The 21,137-nt window shown below is 39.6% G+C and overlaps 1 protein-coding gene across 1 annotated transcript; it reads left to right on the forward strand.

The window, feature by feature from the left end:
* Positions 1-796: 796 nt before the first annotated feature.
* NAT12 (nucleobase-ascorbate transporter 12) lies at positions 797-9,299 on the forward strand. The gene is made up of 10 exons (XM_087125652.1): positions 797-1,433; positions 1,522-1,619; positions 1,715-1,885; positions 3,138-3,238; positions 3,313-3,448; positions 3,561-3,611; positions 3,697-3,984; positions 6,284-6,518; positions 7,767-8,053; positions 8,679-9,299. The coding sequence occupies exons 1-10, from the start codon at positions 956-958 to the stop codon at positions 8,898-8,900; spliced, it is 2,067 nt and encodes a 688-aa protein (XP_086981778.1). The 5' UTR covers positions 797-955; the 3' UTR covers positions 8,901-9,299.
* Positions 9,300-21,137: the final 11,838 nt, after the last annotated feature.

Here is a 21,137-nt window from a genome sequence, read left to right on the forward strand (position 1 = left end):
ATATATATATATATTTTTTTTTTTTTAATTAATAAAAAAACTAAGTAAAATAAAATAAATTTTAATTGATTTTTTATATTTGGTTTAATTTTTAATTAAATAAATTATCATACCATAAATATGCTCTTGCTTATCTCCAGTAGTCGATCGAGTTTCTTCGTCACTCTCCCATTTAATGATTAGGGTAAGTTGCTGCAACCCCTTAACACTCGTTCATCTTTTCTTCTACGAAAATCCCGAGGTTTCCTCCTCTCTTCCTCATTCCATACCTTCCTCTTTCTTTCACCTCTAGTATAAAAACGATTGCAATAAGAATATCTAATATTAGGACTGCACAACAACACACACTCGATCTAGATGAAGAACACGACAAAAATGAATGAAAAAATCCAACGAAAAATATTGGCTAGAGGTTGATATTGATGACTTACGATATGCATAGTTATAAAAATTATCGAGAATACATAAAATACATTCTCAAAGAACTACCTACTGTCCTAAGGATATTTAGTACTGAATTATAGTGTGATTTTAGCAAATATTCTCGTACTAGAATATATGTGAGATCCCACGTTTGTGAGGAAAACGAAAGGAATAGCTAAAAGAGGAGAATATGTAATACTGTGGGCGTGGACGGTTACGATATACATAGAGTTCAGTTTACTATAGATAACTTTACCGTACCATTCTAAATTAAACGGGAAAAGGACAGAGCACACAAAATAAGATTTGAAAGAAAATAAATAAATAAATAAATAAAATAAAAAAACAAAAACAAACGCGGTTTTTGTGAGTTGTCTCTGCTTGGCGTTTCCTTGAGTGAGTGGTAGAAGAGTTGCTAAGCTGAAGAACACGAAGTTACAGAGGCAGAGCTCCATTTCCAGTATTCTTCTCTGCTCGATCTTCTTCCATTTCAAGCTATATGCCACTCTAGTTCTCCACTTCCTTCCCTCAAATGTCTACTTCCGACCCCAAATCCCGCCCCCGTCCCGCACCGGACCCATCCTCAATGCCTCCTTCTTCTTGGGCCAAACGCACCGGCTTTCGTCCCAACTTCTCCGGCGAGACCAATCCCTCTGATTCCGCCCACATCGCTCTTCCGCCCAGGCCCAAGGACCCCGACGCCCATCCGGATCTCGAAGCTGGACGCCCTCGGGGCACTTCTGCGGTTAATGGAGACCCCACCGGTGCCAAGGCGCCTCCTCCACACCCTCAGCCACCGTTGGAAAAAGATCAGCCGGTTAAGAGGAGGAAGGATTCTGATGGGTTACCCAAGGGTTCTGGACCTGCTCAGAATGGTCATGCTCTGCCTCCGCCTCCTCCTTCCGAACCGCCGAACCAACCTCGGCGGCTGCCACAGACCGGCGATGATGATGGATTTGTGGCTAGACATTCGCACATGAAGTACGAGCTCAGAGATACGCCTGGTCTTGGTGAGTTTTTCACTAAAGAACACTCTATTAGTTATACTGTAGGCTTTGCAAGTGACACGATATGTCTTTGTTGGTGCTCAAATTTCAGTCCCGATTGGTGTATATGGATTGCAGCATTATATTTCTATGTTGGGTTCATTGGTTCTTATCCCGCTTGTTATAGTTCCTGCTATGGGTGGCACTCACGTAAGTAGCTTCATGTTACTTGTATGCAACTTTTTCACTATTTTTAGTTTGGAATTTGCAAAGTTCTTGAACTGATTGAAGTTAGTGGCTTATAGGAGGACACTTCAAATGTGGTATCCACGGTGTTCTTTGTGTCGGGCATTACTACCCTTTTGCATACGTCTTTTGGCTCAAGATTACCGTTGATACAAGGTCCATCACTTGTTTTCCTTGCTCCAGCATTAGCAATTATCAATTCCACAGAGTTTCAAGGACTTAATGGGAACGTATGCTTCTCCTTTCCTCTGTTTTCTTTTTCTTTTTTTATTGCATTATGGGAATTAGCAACTCTCTGTTCTTCACTCAGATGTATTGTTATCTGTCATTGCTGTTAGAAGAGATTATGTAACAGCCCATGCTCTCCGCTAGTAGATATTGTCCGTTTTGACTCGTTACGTATGGCCGTCAGCCTCACGGTTTTAAAACGTGTTTACTAGGGAGAGGTTTCCACACCCTTGTAAGGAATGCTTCGTTCTCCTCTCCATCCGATGTGGGATCTCACAATCCGCCTCCTCTGGGGGTTCAGCGTACTCGCTGGCACACTACCCAGTGTCTGGCTTTGATACCATTTGTAATAGCCCAAGCCCATTGCTAGCAGATATTTTCTCCTTTGACCCATTACGTATCACTGTCAGCCTCACGGTTTAAAACGCATCTACTAGGGAGAGGTTTCCACACCCTTGTAAGGAATGCTTCGTTCTCCTCTCCAACCGATGTGGGATCTTACAATCCACCTCCTCTCGGGGTCTAGCATCCTCGCTGACACACTGCCTGGTGCCTGACTTTGATACCATTTGTAACAGTCCAAACCCACCGCTAGTAGGTATTGTCCGCTTTGACCCATTACGTATCGTCGTCAGCCTCACGGTTTTAAAATGCGTCTACTAAGGAGTGGTTTCCACACCCTTGCAAGGAATACTTTGATCTCCTTTCCAACTGATGTGGGATCTCACAATCCACCTCCCTTGTGGGTCCAACGTACTCTTGCTGGCACACTGCCCAGTGCCTGGCTCCGATTCCATTTGTAACAGCCCAAGCCCACTGCTAGTAGATATTGTCCGTTTTAACCCGTTATGTATCGTTATCAGCCTCACGTTTCCACACGCTTGTAAGGAATGCATTGTGAGATCCCACATTGGTTGGAGACCTTACAAGGGTGTGGAAACCTCTCCCTTGTAGACGCATTTCAAAATCGTGAGGCTGACGGCAATACGTAACGGGATAAACCGGACAATATCTGATAGCGGTGGGCTTGGGCCGTTACAGATTAGTTGTTCGAAGGACAAAAAAAAATTGGATCAGTACCTTATTATAGTCAAAGTAATTAAAAGTCCTAGCCTCCTACTAGACTTATTTTTCTTAGCCATGAATGTGACATCTATTTCATTGAGTAAACTAAATAATGTAATAAATTCATTCTAAGTCTCTCCCAATGCGTTTAATCTTTTTACTCGTCCTAAATCCAAAAAATCCTTGCAGAATTTTAAGCATATAATGAAGGAGTTACAAGGAGCAATTATCATAGCTTCAGCTTTTCAAGCACTACTTGGATATAGTGGATTAATGTCACTACTTTTGAGGTATAATGTTCTTAACTCTTAAAAACTTTCTGTTCCCACATTACACTACCAAGTAATTGATTTATATATTTCAGGTTGATCCATCCTGTAGTCGTGGCCCCGACCATTGCTGCTGTTGGACTGTCATTTTATAGTTATGGTTTTCCAGTAGTAGGCGCTTGTCTCGAGATTGGTGTCGTGCAGATACTTTTGGCTATCATATTTTCTCTAGTACGTTCATCTACAAAAAATAGTGACAAAAATTATGCTATATTACTTGTCCTGTCACTGTTTTCAGTCTAATTCCGAACAAATTACTAACACACGTTCATGGATTCCGCAGTATCTCCGAAAGATATCGATTCTTGGCCATCGTATTTTTCTAATATATGCGGTAAGCTGCTAGTTTCCTTATATTCTTCTTAAGGTTGTCTTTGAACATGCATGTTATTGGTTATGATCTTATATTTCATTGCCAGGTTCCTCTTGGGATTGTTATCACATGGGCGTTGGCTTTTTTGCTCACAGAAGCTGGAGTTTATAGTTACAAAGGTTGTGATACAAATGTTCCTGCCTCAAATATAATATCTGATCACTGCAGAAAACATGTTTCAAGGATGAAGCATTGTAGAGTTGATACTTCTTATGCGCTAAAATCTTCACCATGGTTTAGATTTCCTTATCCGTTACAGTGGGGCACTCCTGTATTCCACTGGAAAACAGCAATTGTTATGTGTGTTGTGTCTGTCATCTCGTCTGTGGATTCGGTGAGTAGTCTCGTGTTTCTAGTTTTCTTCTTTAGATCTTCGTTGTTCAGATAATCTTTCTAGCATCACATTTCTTTTTGGTTAGATATGATTATGCAAATATATATGTATACATGTTCATAGTATGTGAGATCCCACATCGGTTGGAGAGGAGAACGAAACATTTTTTTATTAGGGTGTGGAAACCTATTCCTAGCATACTCGTTTTAAAAACCTTGAGGGGAAGCTTGAAAGAGAAAGCCCAAACAAGTCAATATCTGGGTTTGAGCTGTTACAATGGTAGCAGAGCTAGACATCGGGCAATGTGCCAACAAGGAGGCTGAGCCCCGAAGGGGGTGAACATACGGTGGTCTGCCAGCAAGGACGTTTCTGCTAGCGGTGGGCTTGGGCTGCTACAAATGGTATTAGAGCTAGACGTTGAGCGATGTGCTAGCAAGGAGGCTGAGCCCTGAAGGTGGTTGGACACAAGGTAGTGTGCCACTAAGGACGTTGGGCCTAAGGGTGGATTGGGGGGTCCCACATCGATTGGAGAAGGGAACGAGTGTCAACGAGGAAGCTGGGCCCCGAAGGGGGGGTGAATTGTGAGATCCCACATCGGTTGGGGATGAAAACGAAGCATTGTTTATAAGGATGTGGAAACCTCTCCCTAGTAGACGCGTTTTAAAAACCTTGAGGGGAAACTTGAAAGGGAAAGCCTAAAGAGTACATTATTTGCCAAACGCATTACATATTATGTATTAAAGATGAGTTTGGAAATGCCGGAAGCTTGTATAAGGAGGAATAAGAATGTCCATTTCTCCATATTAGGGAGGAATTGACTAAAGTATAAAGGGGTACAAAGAGATAAGTGCTTCATGGTGCTCTTTACCATGCTAATTGTAGTGGCATTATTCCAATAACTTTGCAGTAAAGCCCCAAAGAAAGTGTTAAAGTGAGCTGCACTCCATACTTGTTGCCTCGTTCTACACCGTTCAAAGTTCTCCAATTTCTTTTAAACTCGATGTTCCAAATGGTCGAACAGAGTGTTACTAGCTAGATAAGGCTTCAATTACCAAAGAGGGATGAACAAACTATCCTCCATCATGTCCCAACAACATTTTCTTCCAAACCTTCATAGCAGAAGGATCCCAGCTTCATAAGGTCATAGGCACCGTTTCTTTTCGTCTTTTTGTAGTGAATTTTGGCAGCCTATGCTGGGAATGCAACTAACATCTCACCTTAACTTGGTTAGGAAAGAGGAAGATCATGAATATATAATTGAGAGACATCTCCATTGGTACAAGGCTTTTCGGATGAAACCAAAAGGAAAAACCCAGATGGTTTGTGTCTACAGTGGAGATTATCATACCATTGTGGACATATGTGGAGGATTCGTTGTCCTTAACCATTTGTATCAAACCGATGCTTAATAGTTAGCTGTATTGATAAAATCTTTTGGTGCCAAACAAAGGTATGGTGAGCCTAAACAACATAGGCATAGTGGAGATCCGTGTTGAGCTCTATCATATCTCACCAACACCAAAGCATCTTTTTTAGTTGAAACCACACATAAGTCGGGAAAAGAACTAGGCAAAAGTTCTGCAGATGGCACTTGATAGACCAGCAAGACTCCGCTTTGGCTTACTCCACTAACATTCTATAGACCCCTTGGATTCTATTTTGATTCCTTACCACCGAGGATTCCCCTATCCTCACTGTAGAAACATACTAAGGCTAAAGTAGTTACGGTATTCGTCTTTAAGTAAGTTGCTATTGAGCTCAGCCCCTGGTAACATATTACAGAATCATAAGAATCATATCCTGAGGACTAAAGAAAAGCTGCCTTGGAAGGGAAGTGTCCGGGTTCCCTTGACAAGGCAGATGAAGTGCGGGTGTGCATCCGATGATCCGGTTCAACTTACTAGTCATATATATATATATTATATAGTCTGCTTCTATTAAAATAATATAGTTAATTCTCAGATACCTTAGATTAGCTATACTATGTTTTTAATGAGTCTGATAAAAAGTGTTTAATAAGTCTAGAATGGTCATAGTTTGTGCGTTTTTTTTTCCCTTCTCGGGTCCGTAGATCATCAAATCATTTTGAACAATGCCACGCTACTTGGGATCGTGAAACTTATTTATAGAACACCATCATTGCCCTTATTTCATTACTTCTGTTACTTAGATTATATGCTTGTACAGATATACATAACATGTATATTCATTACTGATGTTTATATGTATAATTGTTTATCAATGTTATAGTTCATCTAGTTTCTTAATCACAACTCTAATTTATTATTGAACCACTCAGGTTGGTTCGTACCATGCTGCATCATTGTTGGTGGCATCCCGACCCCCATCACCGGGTATTCTTAGTCGAGGAATTGGACTGGAAGGTCTTTCTAGCATTTTGGCTGGTCTATGGGGTACAGGAACCGGTTCTACGACGCTTACCGAGAATGTTCATACTATAGCTGTTACGAAAATGGGAAGCCGCAGAGCAGTTGAATTGGGTGCATGCATTTTGATAGTATTATCTCTTGTAGGTGAGTAACTTCAAATCGTGTGCATGCGTTTGTCTTTTTTTTTTTATTAGGAATAAATTTGAATTAGGATCCAGTTCTCTCAGGATGTTTGAAATGCTCCTTACCTCGAGACCTTGAGTGTGAGCAAAGTTGAAGAAACCATGGTGGAAATGTTCTCGAAGCTTCGAAAAGTTCCTCTCTTTTAGTTTTCGTAAAGGAATTCGCCGTACCTCTAGTCCTCCGGCTGTTTCTGTAATAGCCCAAGCTCACCGCTAACAGATATTGTCCTCTTTGAGCTTTCCCTTTCGGGCTTCCCCTCAAGGTTTTTAAAACGCGTTTGCTAGGAAGAGGTTTCCACACCTTTATAAAGAATGTTTCGTTCTCCTTTCCAACCAATGTGTTGTGAGATCCCATATTGATTGGCAAGGAGAACGAAACATTCTTTATAAGGGTGTGGAAACCTCTTCCTAGCAGACGCGTTTAAAATCTTGAGGGGATGTTCGGAAGGGAAAGCCCAAAGAGGACAACATCTGCTAGCGGTGGACTTGGGTTATTACAAATGATATAGAGCCAGACACGGCCGATGTGCCAACGAGGCAGCTGAGCCCCAAAGGAAGGTGGACATGAAGCCGTGTGCTAGCAAGGACGCTGGGCCCCGAATGGGGGTGGGATTGGGGGGTCCCACAAAGGTAGGAGAAGGAAACGAGTGTAAGTGAGGACGCTAGGTCCTGAAGGGGGATGAATTGTGAGATCCCCCACATGGTTGGAGAGGAGAACAAAACATTCTTTATCAGGGTGTGGAAACCTCTCCCCAGGAGACGCGTTTTAAAAATCCTTGAGGGGAAGCCCGAAAGGGAAAGCTCAAAGATGACAATATCTGCTAGCGGTGGGCTTGAGCCGTTACAGTTTCAATGCCATTTTTAATAGAATCATTCTTGGTTTCATTAAAACAATATAGACACTCACTCTTTGGTTCGGACGGGTTGAGTCACCATGGTCTCTACAAGGAGCTTTAGCAGATTGGTTCCACATCAAGAGGATTTGGTTAGTTTATGGGTCAGTTTAGGATACTCATTTTTTATAATATAGTATCTCAACTTAAGGTAGGCATCTAGCTCCCTTCAAAAACCTGGGCTGCTGCCTTATCACTCATACTTCATTCTTTAAGCATTTCATCACATTATGACATCCTGAAGTCAATTTCTATGAATCTGTGATATCTTTGAGCTCTGTTTTTGTTCCATTTTGAGTAGCATTTTGGCTCTGCAGGTAAAGTTGGGGGCCTTATTGCTTCCATTCCCGACGTCATGGTTGCTGCTCTACTTTGCTTCATGTGGGCAATGCTTACGGCGCTAGGCTTGTCAAATCTTCGGTATAGCGAAGCAGGAAGCTCCCGGAATATTATCATTGTTGGATTATCATTATTCTTGTCGCTTTCGATACCGGCCTACTTTCAACAGTACGGTATCTCCCCAGGCTCCAACTTGTCTGTTCCAAGTTATTTCCAGCCATATATTGTGGCTTCTCATGGACCTTTCAACAGTAAATCCGGAGGGGTATGTCTCTCTCAATACCTCAATCCTCTTATGTTAATGTGATATCCCACATTGGTTGGGAAGGAGAACGAAACACCTTTATAAGGGTGTGGAAACCTATCCCTAGCAGACACGTGTTAAAGCCTTGAGGGAAAGTCTGAAAGGGAAAGCCTAAAGAGGACAATATCGGCTAGCGGTGGGCTTGGGCCGTTACAATGGTATCATATTTGGTGGGAATCCCACATCGATTAGAGAAAGGAACGAGTGCCAGCGTCCTCGCTGGGCCCTTAAGGGGGGTGGATTGAGAATCCCACATTGGTCGGGGAGGAGAACAAAACACCCTTGTGTGGAAACCTTTCCCTAGCAGGCGGCTTTTAAAGCCTTGAGTGGAAGCCCGAAAGGGAAAGCGCCCAAAAGGGAAAACCCAGAGAGGACAATATCTGCTAGCGGTGGGCTTGGACTGTTACCGTTAATGAAAATAGCCTACACATTTTTACCTTTTTGGTGCCATTATTGAGATACACTGTTTCGTTTTCTCGTTCGTCCTTGCACTCTTCGTGTTTTGGTTGCGAATGGATTGTGCTCGATCATTAACAAACATCTTAGCTTTATTTATCGTGTTTGATCCTCTATTCCTGTTGTGCAGCTGAATTTCGTTCTCAACACATTATTCTCGTTACACATGGTGATCGCATTCTTAGTTGCCATCATCCTCGATAACACTGTGCCCGGCAGTCGACAGGAACGTGGTGTATATGTGTGGTCTGATCCTGAGACTGCAAGGAGGGAGCCTGCTGTTACCAAAGACTACGAGCTTCCATTCCGAGTTGGTCGAGTTTTCAAATGGGTGAAATGGGTTGGATTCTAAATGACCAATATTTGTTACATATCGCTTGTCATTCAGATAGCAGCACCAATGGTGGTGTGTTGTGCATTCTGATCCCAAATGTAAGTCCCTACAACCCTCCACAAGGGAATAGGTCCTCTTCGTTGTGTTCGGGGGGCTCGGCGGGTGCGTTTTCTTACACGAAACGCGTTAGCGGAATAGATTTGTACATTTTTTTGAGAATCCAGAATGATCTGGCTGTGTTGTAATTTAGTTTTGGGAGTTCATCCAGGTGAGGTGAGGTGAGGTCAGGTCTTGTATATTTTTTCTTCCCATTTATTTAAATAGCTTTGTTCTTTTTATTGGGATTTTGAGTTTCAATTCTTATTATTTGTCAGAACTGAATATTATGGTTTATAAGGAACTTCGACCTTAGCTTTATCTCATATTATTTCATCAATAATGACTCGACGTTTTATAATCCTTAGCGGACTTGGGTTCGATATCATATGCTAAAGACGAGCATAAAAATAAGAACATGTCAATTGAAAACTCATACATTTTTAAAAAAACTACTAAGATTTGTACGGAAACAATGCATCCAAATGAACCTATAAACGGTTCAAAACTAGTCAATTTTCACAATTGTCTCGAGTAAATATTGCAACACAGTGGTATACGACTCCTAGGCATATAGATAGGTGATTGCTATGAGACTATATCTCAAAGAGGTTACACAATTTCGGTCCATACATATAGGTAAATCTCCAAGGCCATGTCGTGCAGTCCAATGTAATTCTACAACTTTCATATATATAGATAGATTATTTTCTTACGTTCTAATGTACCTCTCAGACACGTAAATAGATATGCACAGAGATAAATAATTGCCTTAAGTTTCCATAATTGAAAGGTCTTATAATATTTAAAATATCATTTACAAGTATGCACAAACATCACAACAAATCACAGAACAACATGCAGACATATCTAACGGTTTGAAGACGTTAAAACGATAGTCATCCATTGTGAAAAGTGTCTTACATCGAATCAAAGAAAAACAATGGCCACATGTTCCAAACATCCTTAAACTAGCAATTAATTGGAAATTTGTATCCAAACATCATAAATTAGCTATATCTAATCTAATTTTAGCATAAAATAAGGGAAATCAAGGTAAACTAATCTTAAAAATTGATATAGGAGGAAAATTGTGTAATGCCCACTCACGAGGAAGCTCAATTTAATATTAGCTTAAAATCCATGACATACACATATATTGTCTTCTCCACCTGCCTTTTTGAAACTGCAGCCCTATCTCCCTCTCTTTCTTTGATCTGCACTCGACGACCTCACGTTCGATTCTGACCACCATTCTTTTGTTAAAATAAAATTCACTATTCTGTGAAGTAAATCTCACACACACTAACGATAGAACACTCCGATACCACTTTGTGAAAATACTACTCGCGTATTTGTGAAGGAGATGTCGAGAGAGGAGAGACAAGGTGACAAAGAACACTGAGTGTATCAAAAAAGCCTTTTCTATTGCTTTGTATTTCTTTTCTTGCTTGTTCTCTTCTGCTCTGACTTTACAATAAAAAGATTAGGTATTTATAAGTTTTCGAACAATAATAATAGGTATGAGAGAGACACACATAAGCCTACCACTATTCGTACAAAGGCTCTAGGCCTTTTCTTTCACTCGACTTCTCAAATTAACTTTCCTAACAAATTAACTAAAGGTAACATTTAACATTTTTAAGTTTATTTTAACAAAACTCCCCCGTAAACTTAAATGTTCCTACCATCTGTCATGCCAATCATCTTCTTGTATTTGTTGAAAAGTACTTTCGGTAGCGGTTTTGTAAAGATGTTTGCAACTTGATCCTGACTTGCCACATGCAGCAATTCCACGCTTCCTTCCTTCACATGATCTCGAATAAAGTGAAATCGAACGTCAATGTGTTTACTTCTTTATGTTGGGTTTTATGTCCTAAAACTCATCGTTTGTAAACAAAAACATATTCTATTTTCAATAAAGTTATTATTGTTGTTTATTCAGTAAAGATTGTTACTGAATAAAGTGAAATTTAGGATCATTAATCTAAATCCAATAAACTAAGAACACTCTGGCTATAGTATGATTACTTGAACTATATGTAGAGACATAAGAGTGGATCAAGTTCAAGTATATAGTCAAAATGATCTATAGTATAAGGACAAGGCTGAGTACCTTATTCTAAGGACACTGGATGCGACCCACTTTTGTATATGATATAAACAATGTGATCACTAAATTGTACATGTGGAGACATGTGAGTGGGGGCGTCCTATGCAATGAGTATTGCATAAGATCGGACCATGAAGAAAACTACTCTCACTTTATAATGTCGTTTACTGTTGAGACTGATTTTCTTTTCATTCGATAACCTAGGTAACTCGGTTTTAATCCTGAGCTAACCATGAACTCCTGTTTATTCGAAATTATTCTTAGATTTGCACGGGTGATAGTGGCTCTAGTTCGCCGACTCAATAGGTCTCCCATTTCAGGGGTAAGACTGGGTGAATGACTGGGGACGTGGGGTGCAAGATGGAATTCACTCCTACCCACTTTTAGGGATAGAAGAGAGGTAGTTCCCTTAAGCACTGACTCTAGGTCTTGAACAATAGGCCACACCCTCTCATTGGCCTGAGAGGGATTCTGTTTACTGGTTGGACCACAAACTAATTGTTCATTAAAGGATCAGTGAGACATAAGGAACCAGAAGTAACTTTAGGGGTAAAACGGTAAATTGACCCAGCTCTAGTTACGAACAACCTGTGAAGGATCGACTTACTAATCATGGTTATATCAAATGGACAGAAATATATCTATAGTGAGGGGAGTGCAACTACTAGGCTATAGTGGAGTGTCCTAGTAGTTAACGAATGTTGGTTAACAAGGTTAATGAGTTTAACCGGTTAAACATGGATCGTTGGAGCCCATGATCTATAGGTCCATTAGGTCCCTCTGCTAGCTCATATCGGACTAAACCATAGAACAGTGTGACGAGTGAGTTCGAAGTGTTCGAATTCAAATTAGGGAATATGCGCTACATATATACGATATATTTAACCGCATTTTTGTTTTATTTACGAATTAAACAAAAAGAGAGAATCTAAGATATTTAAATAATCAATTATGTGTCGGAATTGATTGGGATTGGCATTTGAATTAATATTAAATATTAATTAAATAGTTTAATTAATCATTTAATGTTACTTTAATTTGAAATTCATTATTCAAATTAATTGTTGAATTAAAATGAAGAAAGTCAAAATGTTGACTTCATTTAATGGAAAAATCCATGTTTGTGGAATTTTGAGGTGTCAAAATTTGGTTTAACCAAACTTGCATGCTTGCCAAATAAACCCACAAGTTTGAGTGGAATTTTGAGTGTCAAAATTTTGTTAACTCAAACATGCATGCTTGCCACATAATCCCAAACATTTGAGTGGAATTTTAAGTGTCAAAATTTGGTGATCTCAAATTTGCATGAACATGCAAACATGACTCTTTAAATAGAGTGATCATGGTACATGGAAGGTCTTCTTCTTCTTGGTGAAAAACCTTGAGAAAAACCTTTCAAAAACACTCTCTTCACATGTACAAAATCCCTCCCAAGTTTAGTCACTCACCGGATTCTACAATTCCGTTCTAAAGCCGGAGGATAGTGGAGAAGACACTAGTGGTGGTTCGAAACCGGTTCGTGAGGAAAAAGAAGTTTGAACTACAAAAGGTTAGTATCTAAACTCATTAAGTTTTAATACTTATGAACATGCTAGTTATTTACTATAATTGATGTTCTAAAAGTGCCTAAGATCCAAATTGTTTCCGCATGTGTTATATTAACACCATCAATTGGTATCAGAGCAAGTTTTAGGCACTTTATTTACATCAATTTGATCATGGTGGGTACCATTTCATGAATGAAATTTGTGGTTGCTAAAGTGGATGGTTTTGGTTTTGACATTTTTTTTTTATGCTTCCATTTGATACAATTATTGTAATAAGCCTAATGTGTATGGGCTTTAATGAATGAAGAAAGGTCTGTAATTTTTATGGAGTCATTAGAGTCCATTTAGGTTGTAATTGATCGAAAATGGAAGAGATAGCAAGCTGAACCGAAGAAGATGGAAGAGGCGGTTCGGGTGTTTTTTTTGCCGTTGGGGTCCGATTCAACGTTTTTAAGGGTTGGTTCGCCCAGTTCGTGATCCTCGGGAGCCGCTCAAGTTATTTTTAATTATTAATGTAATAATTTTAGTTAATTGCTTGCTTTAAAATGCCAAAACCAACTCACTTTAGTGTGTTTAATTAATTATGCATTATGAATGTATGTTTTAATTAAATAGAAAATTTATATGCATAAAGTATGTCATATAGATTTAAAATCCCACCATAGGCTAAGCATGTTTCATGCATTCCAAGTATGTTATAAGTGTTATAATGTATAGTATGCATGTTTAGGTTCCATGAGTGATAGATATAAATTGTTATATTATTGCATGGAATGGATGATTATATAATTGTTATATAAAGCATGTTAGATGCATGTTATAGGTTATTTTCAACGTCATAAAACGAGATAGACGTTAAAATCTATAATAAAGATAAGTGCATGCTCACTTAGGGTTAAGAACCGAGCACGATCAATTTTAATAGTTAAAATAGGTCGATGTCTTACAAAATTGCGGTTATGAGAAAGCTCACCTGGCACGATCTTGTCTAAAGCTGGAGGTACTTAAGTTGACGGTTTATGAAACACCTACTACCTGGAGATCGGACCAGTACTTGAGCTTAGTTAGCCCAGTTTTATGAGCATGCTTAAGTGGTGTAAGATTTAGAAAAATCACCTAGACTTAAGTTATATTTAATTAGCCGGAATATACTTAAATAATGAGTATACCCAACCATCTAAAATACTTAGTGGGAGGAAAAAGGTGTATAAGATACATCATTTTCTTTTCACGCTCTTTGTAAAATTCACACAGTGAGATTCTTGCTCGGCCTCGTGTCGCCCTGGGAGCGTCCTCCATTCGGAAGGTATTTGCATGAGTCAATAACGAGGTGAATAGAGAAAGTATTTATAGTAAGTGGGAGAAGGAAGTATATCAAATATGTCCTATGGTCTCCACCACTAGGTTGTACCGTGAGATTCCCATGTTCCACCTGCATGTTGCCTTAGAGAAACTACCCATTCGGAGGGTCGATGGGAGTCGAAACAACGCAAACTCCAGAAATGGATAGGATTTCTTAGGTCCGTTCCCAACTTTGGCTTTTTCATTCGATAGCATTGTTGGGACCGATCTATGAGGTCTGAAAATGGCGGGTCACACTTACGAAGAAATACTAAGAGTTGGTATATTCTTGACCAAAACAGCGATAACTAAGAACACTATAGGAACAAGAGTTATTCTGGGATTAGTGTTTAAGTCAAGAATGTCTTGGTTTAGTGAATGAGTGATTGACTGCCCCTCGGTAGCAGTTGCTCTAACTCACTAAAGTATCGTTGCAAATTAATAATGATTTGGGTACATTATTACATTTGCTAAAACTGATTGGATTAACCAGGATTAAGTCAAATCACTAATAGAATTTTCTTTATATCACAGCATGACAAACTCAATAGTACAATTACTCGCTTCTGAGAAATTAAACGCGATAATTACACAACTTGGAAATCAAACCTAAACACAATACTGGTCATTGATGATTTAAAGTTTGTTTTAACTGAGGAGTGTCCTCCAAACCCCAGCTCAAATGCAAACCGAACAGTTTGGGATGCGTATGACAGATGGATAAAGGCAAATGACAAAGCCCGAGTGTACATTCTAGCCAGCATATATGATGTTTTGGCTAAGAAACACGATGTTATGGGTACTGCTAAAGAGATTATGGAATCTCTAAAAGGGATGTTTGGACAACCGTCCTTCTCCCTTAGACATGAAGCCATAAAATACATTTACAACTGCCGTATGAAAGAAGGGACCTCAGGTAGAGAACATGTCCTGGACATGATGGTCCATTTCAATGTGACAGAAGAAAATGAAGCTGCATTGATGAGAAGAGTCAAGTCAGTTTTATCATGATGTCTCTTCTGAAGAGCTTCTTCCCGTTCCGCACCAATGTGGTAATGAACAAAATAGAATATAACTTGAGTGCTCTTCTCAATGAGCTACAGACTTATCAGTCCCTCTTAACGAACAAGGGACAAACAGGTGAAGCAAATGTTGATATCTCCAAGAAATTACTACGAGGATCGTCCTCCAAAAATAAATCTGGACCTTCAACTTCTAAAAGTGTTTTGATGAAGAAGAAGGGTAAGGGGAAAAATAAGATTCCTACTGACCGCAAACACAAGGTTCAAAAAGCAGATTTCCCTTAAGCACTGACTCTAGGTCTTGAACAAGGGGCCCCACCCTCTCATTGGCCTGAGAGGGATTCTGTTTACTGGTTGGACCACAAACTAATTGTTCATTAAAGGATCAGTGAGACATAAGGAACCAGAAGTAACTTTAGGGGTAAAACGGTAAATTGACCCAGCTCTAGTTACGAACAACCTGTGAAGGATCGACTTACTAATCATGGTTATATCAAATGGACAGAAATATATCTATAGTGAGGGGAGTGCAACTACTAGGCTATAGTGGAGTGTCCTAGTAGTTAACGAATGTTGGTTAACAAGGTTAATGAGTTTAACCGGTTAAACATGGATCGTTGGAGCCCATGATCTATAGGTCCATTAGGTCCCTCTGCTAGCTCATATCGGACTAAACCATAGAACAGTGTGACGAGTGAGTTCGAAGTGTTCGAATTCAAATTAGGGAATATGCGCTACATATATACGATATATTTAACCGCATTTTTGTTTTATTTACGAATTAAACAAAAAGAGAGAATCTAAGATATTTAAATAATCAATTATGTGTCGGAATTGATTGGGATTGACATTTGAATTAATATTAAATATTAATTAAATAGTTTAATTAATCATTTAATGTTACTTTAATTTGAAATTCATTATTCAAATTAATTGTTGAATTAAAATGAAGAAAGTCAAAATGTTGACTTCATTTAATGGAAAAATCCATGTTAGTGGAATTTTGAGGTGTCAAAATTTGGTTTAACCAAACTTGCATGCTTGCCAAATAAACCCACGAGTTTGAGTGGAATTTTGAGTGTCAAAATTTTGTTAACTCAAACATGCATGCTTGCCACATAATCCCAAACATTTGAGTGGAATTTGAAGTGTCAAAATTTGGTGATCTCAAATTTGCATGAACATGCAAACATGACTCTTTAAATAGAGTGATCATGGTACATGGAAGGTCTTCTTCTTCTTGGTGAAAAACCTTGAGAAAAACCTTGAGAAAAACCTCTAAAAAACACTCTCTTCACATATACAAAATCCCTCCCAAATTTAGTCACTCACCGGATTCCACAATTCCGTTCTAAGGCCGGAGGATAGTGGAGAAGACACTAGTGGTGGTTCGAAAAAGGAGTTTGAACTACACAAGGTTAGTATCTAAAATCATTAAGTTTTAATACTTATGAACATGCTAGTTATTTACTATAATTGATGTTCTAAAAGTGCCTAGATCCAAATTATTTCCGCATGTGTTATATTAACACCATCACTTTCATGGTTCACTAGGTTCTTTGCCAACTCAATTGCTTATTTTTTGTCAATTTGAATCATGGTTGTACCTAGTTGCTTTTGCTCCATCTTGCTCAACAAGATTCTAAGCCATATCGCGTGACACACACACCAAGATGCTGCCACATACTCAGCTTCACACGTCGAGAGTGTCACAATCGGTTGTTTTTTTGAAAGCCAAGTAAATGCTGTGTTGCCTATTAAGAATACATAACCCGATGTACTTTTCCAATCGTCTATGTCTCCGCACCAATCACTGTCAGAGTAACCAACTAATTTATAATCTTCTGTCTTTTAGTAGAATAACCCAAGTGACACCGTTCCTTGGATGTACCGTAGGACTCGCTTCAACGCCTTCCAATATGAATAAATCTGCCCCTCCATGAACTGGCTTATAATGCCGACACTTAATGAAAGATCTGGCCTTGTGCATGTAAGTTAGCGAAGGTTTCCTACTAGGCTATGGTACCTATTTGCATCTACTCGTTCTCCTTCATCGTACTTTGAGAGTTTTACACGTGGTTCCATTGGTGTTGATACTCGGTTGCAATTTTCCATCTTGTACTTCTTCAAAATCTCCTTTGCATATTTCTCCTGTGATATAAAGATACCCGTTTCTCCATGCTTAACCTCCAAACCAAGGAAAAACTTTAACAAGCCTAAGTCTGTCATCTCAAATTCTCGTATCATTATGCTTTTGAACTCTTCTATCATTTCATCATTGTTGCCTGAAAAGATGAGGTTATTGACATAAAGAGCAACAAGTATCACATTACCTCCACTTTTCTTTGTGTAAAGTGCATGCTCGTGGTGACATTTCTTGTACCCGTTCTCTTTGTAGTATGTATCGATACGAGTATTCCATGCTCGCGGTGCTTGCTTCAACCCGTAAAGCGCTTTCTTCCATTTTAGTACCTTCTTCTCTTCTCCAATTTTCATGCACCCGGATGGTTGTTCGAGGTAGACTTCTTCTTCAAGCACACCATCCAAGAATGCCGACTTGACATCCATTTGAAAAATCGGCCATTTGAATTGAGCTGCTTGGGAAATGAGTAATCGGATTGTCTCCATTCTTGCGACAAGAGCAAACACTTCGTCATAGTCGATTCTCGCCTTTTGCTTGTATCCCTTCGCAACAAGTCACGCCTTGTACCACTCTATCTTGCCTTGAGCATTCATTTTTTTCTTTAATACCCACTTTACACCTATGGGCTTCCTTTCTTCCGGTAATTCTGACACCTCCCATGTATTGTTGCGATAAATGACTTTAATCTCCTCATCCATGGCAGTTTGCCACTTCTTGTCTCGCACCCCCTCTTCAAAGCTGATATTTTCAACATCTGTTAGAAGACATATAAGGTGTACCTCATTTGTTGAGTCATACAAGTCTCGCAAACTTTGCATTTTGGGTTGTCGTGGTTCATCTTCATCATAAAAAATTTATGAGTTTGTTGGTGCACTTGTTGGTGCAACGACTAATGATTCTTCAACTTCGATATTGACTTCCGTCGAATTGTTCCAGTCTCATTTGCTTGCTTCATTTACTCGCACATCACGACTCACTATCACCTGTTAGTTTATTTAATCTTGTATTAATCGTAATTCATTTGTATTTACTGTTTGTATTTCAAATTATGTCAATTAAGAGAAGTTTAGCAGTTAAGGGAAGTTATTAGTGGTTAAGGGAAGTTATTAGTGGTTAGGGGAAGTTATTAGCAGTTATTAATGTGTGGCTATTCTGTCTATATATGTACTGTGTAACAAGTTGAATAATATGAGTAAGTTGGTTTTGTTTATTTTAAAATTATTGTCTCTCTTAGTTGTATGAGTGTTTCTGACATTTGGTATCAGAGCGTGGTTACATGCCAAAGATCATGCCGAGAAATGATAACAACACTGGAGAGAGAGGAGAGTCGTCGAAGTCTGCAACAAAGGAAGGTCTGGTATCACTCCAATACCCAACGTTATCGAGAACGAACTACTCAGCATGGGCTATGAAGATGAAGGTCTATTTGCGTGCTCAAGGGGTGTGGGACGCAATTGAATCAACTGAGTCTCTGGATAGTCTTGATGAAAGGAAGGATCAAATGGCCTTAGCAGCTATCTATCAAGCAATCCCTGAGGAGATGTTGTTTTTTGTTAGCAGAGAAAGAGACAGCAAAAGAAGCATGGCAGACGTTAAAAACTATTCATGTCGGTGCTGAACGTGTAAAGGAGGCAAAGATCCAAACTCTAAAGATTGAGTTTGAAATTATGAATATGAAGGAGTCCGAGACTATTGATGATTATGCAGCAAGGTTGACAGAAGTTGTTAATAAATACGTACTTTTGGAGACAAGTTTGAAGAGGCATACTTGGTGAAAAAATTTCTCCGCTCAGTATCTCCTAAGTTTCTTCATATCGCATCGGCAATAGAGCAATTTGCCGATTTAAAGGTGATGACCATGGAGGAAGTCATCGGCCGTCTTAAAGCATACGAGGAACGGATCGGTGGCAACAAAGAGAATGCTGAGCATGTCTTATTGACTCAAGGAGAATGGAAAGCAAAAGAACGTAGCAACAATGGAGGCCATAGCCGAGGGCGAGGTCGCAGTGGTCGCTGGAGAGGGAGAGGTCATGGACATGGAAACGACTCGTTTCATCAAGAGAAGAAGGCTGACAAGAGCAAGGTAAGATGCTACAATTGTCAAGGCCTAGGCCATTATGCCTCAGAATGTCGGAAGGTGAGGTGTTATAATTGTCAAAAGATTGGCCATTATGCATCCGACTGTAGATCGAAGAAATGGGAGGATCAGGCGCACTTGGATGAGACGCAAAGTGAGGATGAGCCAGCCTTACTTATAGCACAAGTTTGTGAAGTCCAAACTCTCGTTCACCAGAGTTGACGGAGATAGCTCTTTTGAAGAGAAGGTTGTCCCGGAAGAAATTGAGAAGAAAAGCAACACTTGGTTCCTAGATACGGGAGCCAGCAATCATATGACTGGTTGTCGAAGTTGGTTCTCGGAATTGAACGAGTCAGTGACCGGCACGGTGAAGTTCGGAGATGGATCACTTGTAGAGATAAAAGGACGTGGAGACGTGAAGATTGAATCGGAGAAAAAAACAGAGAAGCGAGAAGAAAAGAAGAGCGATGGCGAGAAAATCGTTGGCGCTGTGAAGTTTGAATCTGAGGAGAGGAGCGATGGCGTTGTGGCAGAGGTCTAGAATTTGGCAACGGAGGTAGCGAAATCAAAGGGGATAAAAGAGAAGGAGGTCACCTGTGACGGCGAGAAGAAGGAGAAGGAAAACGGAAACAATGGCGGTGCTATTGAAAAACAGGTCGGCGGAGAAACGAAAGCGGAGAAGGAGAAGGAGGCCATTGTTTTTGGTACTGCAATTGAAGTAGCACAGGTAATTAAACCTGTTGAGGAAAAGCGCTTGGCCGGACAAGTAGAACAGGTAATTAAAACTGTCGATGAAAAGCAGTTGCCCATTGAAACGAAGACAGAGAAGAAGGAAGGCGGTGATAATGGCGGTAGCGGCAGCGTTGAACATGTAATCAAACTGGTGAAAGGAACTATTGATATTGGATGTCATTATGTGAAGGCAAAGCAAGTAGAAAGAAACAATTGCATGGGAATCCAATTACATGGACTTCAACGAAACAAAAGATGGTGGCATTTTCATCCTGTGAAGCGGAGTATATTGCGGCGACGTCAGCTGCTTGTCAAGGAATATGGTTAGGACGTTTACTGAAAGAATTGGTTTGAATAATGTAAGAATGTGAAGATCGAAATACAAGATTAAGGGGTTGATTTGTTAGTTTATTTAATCTTGTATTAACCGTAATTCATTTGTATTTACTGTTTGTATTTCAAATTATGTCAGTTAAGGGAAGTTATTAGCGGTTAAGGGAATTATTAGCAGTTAAGGAAAGTTATTAGCAGTTATTAATTTGTGGCTATTCTGTCTATATATGTACTGTGTAACAAGTTGAATAATATGAGTAAGTTGTTTTGTTTATTTTAAAATTATTGCCTCTCTTAGTTGTATGAGTGTTTCTGACATCACCATCTTGCTTATCGGGTCCAGTAGCTTGTATCCTTTTGTCTTCTCATCATATCCAATAAAAATATACTTTTTGCTTTTGTCTTCGAGCTTCATTCTTCATTGATCCGGTAATGAGCATAAGCCACACTATCGAACACTTTGAGATGAGAGATCGTAGGATTTTGTCTGCTCCGAGCTTCTTATGGTGTTTGATCATCTAACTTTGCATGTGAACATCGATTTTGTACATAGATGGTGCATTGCACGGCTTCTGCCAACAATTCCTTCGACATCCTTTTACTCTTGAGCATTGATCGAACCATGTCAAGAATGATCCGGTTCTTTCTCTCGGCCACACCATTTTGTTGAGGGGTGTACGGTGCGGTTAGAAACCACTTTATGCTTTGCTCCTCGCAATACTCCATGAACGCCGTCGAAGTATACTCGCCACCTCTATCGGATTGTATAGCTTTAATGTGTCTACCAGTTGCCTTCTCTACCATCACTTTGAACTTTTTGAACACCTCGAATGCCTCGGATTTTTCTTTCA

The sequence above is a fragment of the Cucurbita pepo genome, chromosome 7 (assembly GCF_057944985.1).
Source record: "Cucurbita pepo subsp. pepo isolate OVF chromosome 7, ASM5794498v1, whole genome shotgun sequence".
NCBI lineage: Eukaryota > Viridiplantae > Streptophyta > Magnoliopsida > Cucurbitales > Cucurbitaceae > Cucurbita > Cucurbita pepo.

What these genes read in the sequence shown, in the direction of transcription:
- NAT12 (XM_087125652.1), top strand. Translation starts at nt 956, where the DNA reads ATGTCTACTTCCGACCCCAAATCCCGCCCCCGTCCCGCACCGGACCCA. An exon ending in TCATCTCGTCTGTGGATTCG is followed by an intron (nt 3,985 to 6,283) that starts GTGAGTAGTCTC and finishes TGAACCACTCAG; the next exon opens with GTTGGTTCGTACCATGCTGC. An exon ending in TCAACAGTAAATCCGGAGGG is followed by an intron (nt 8,054 to 8,678) that starts GTATGTCTCTCT and finishes CCTGTTGTGCAG; the next exon opens with CTGAATTTCGTTCTCAACAC.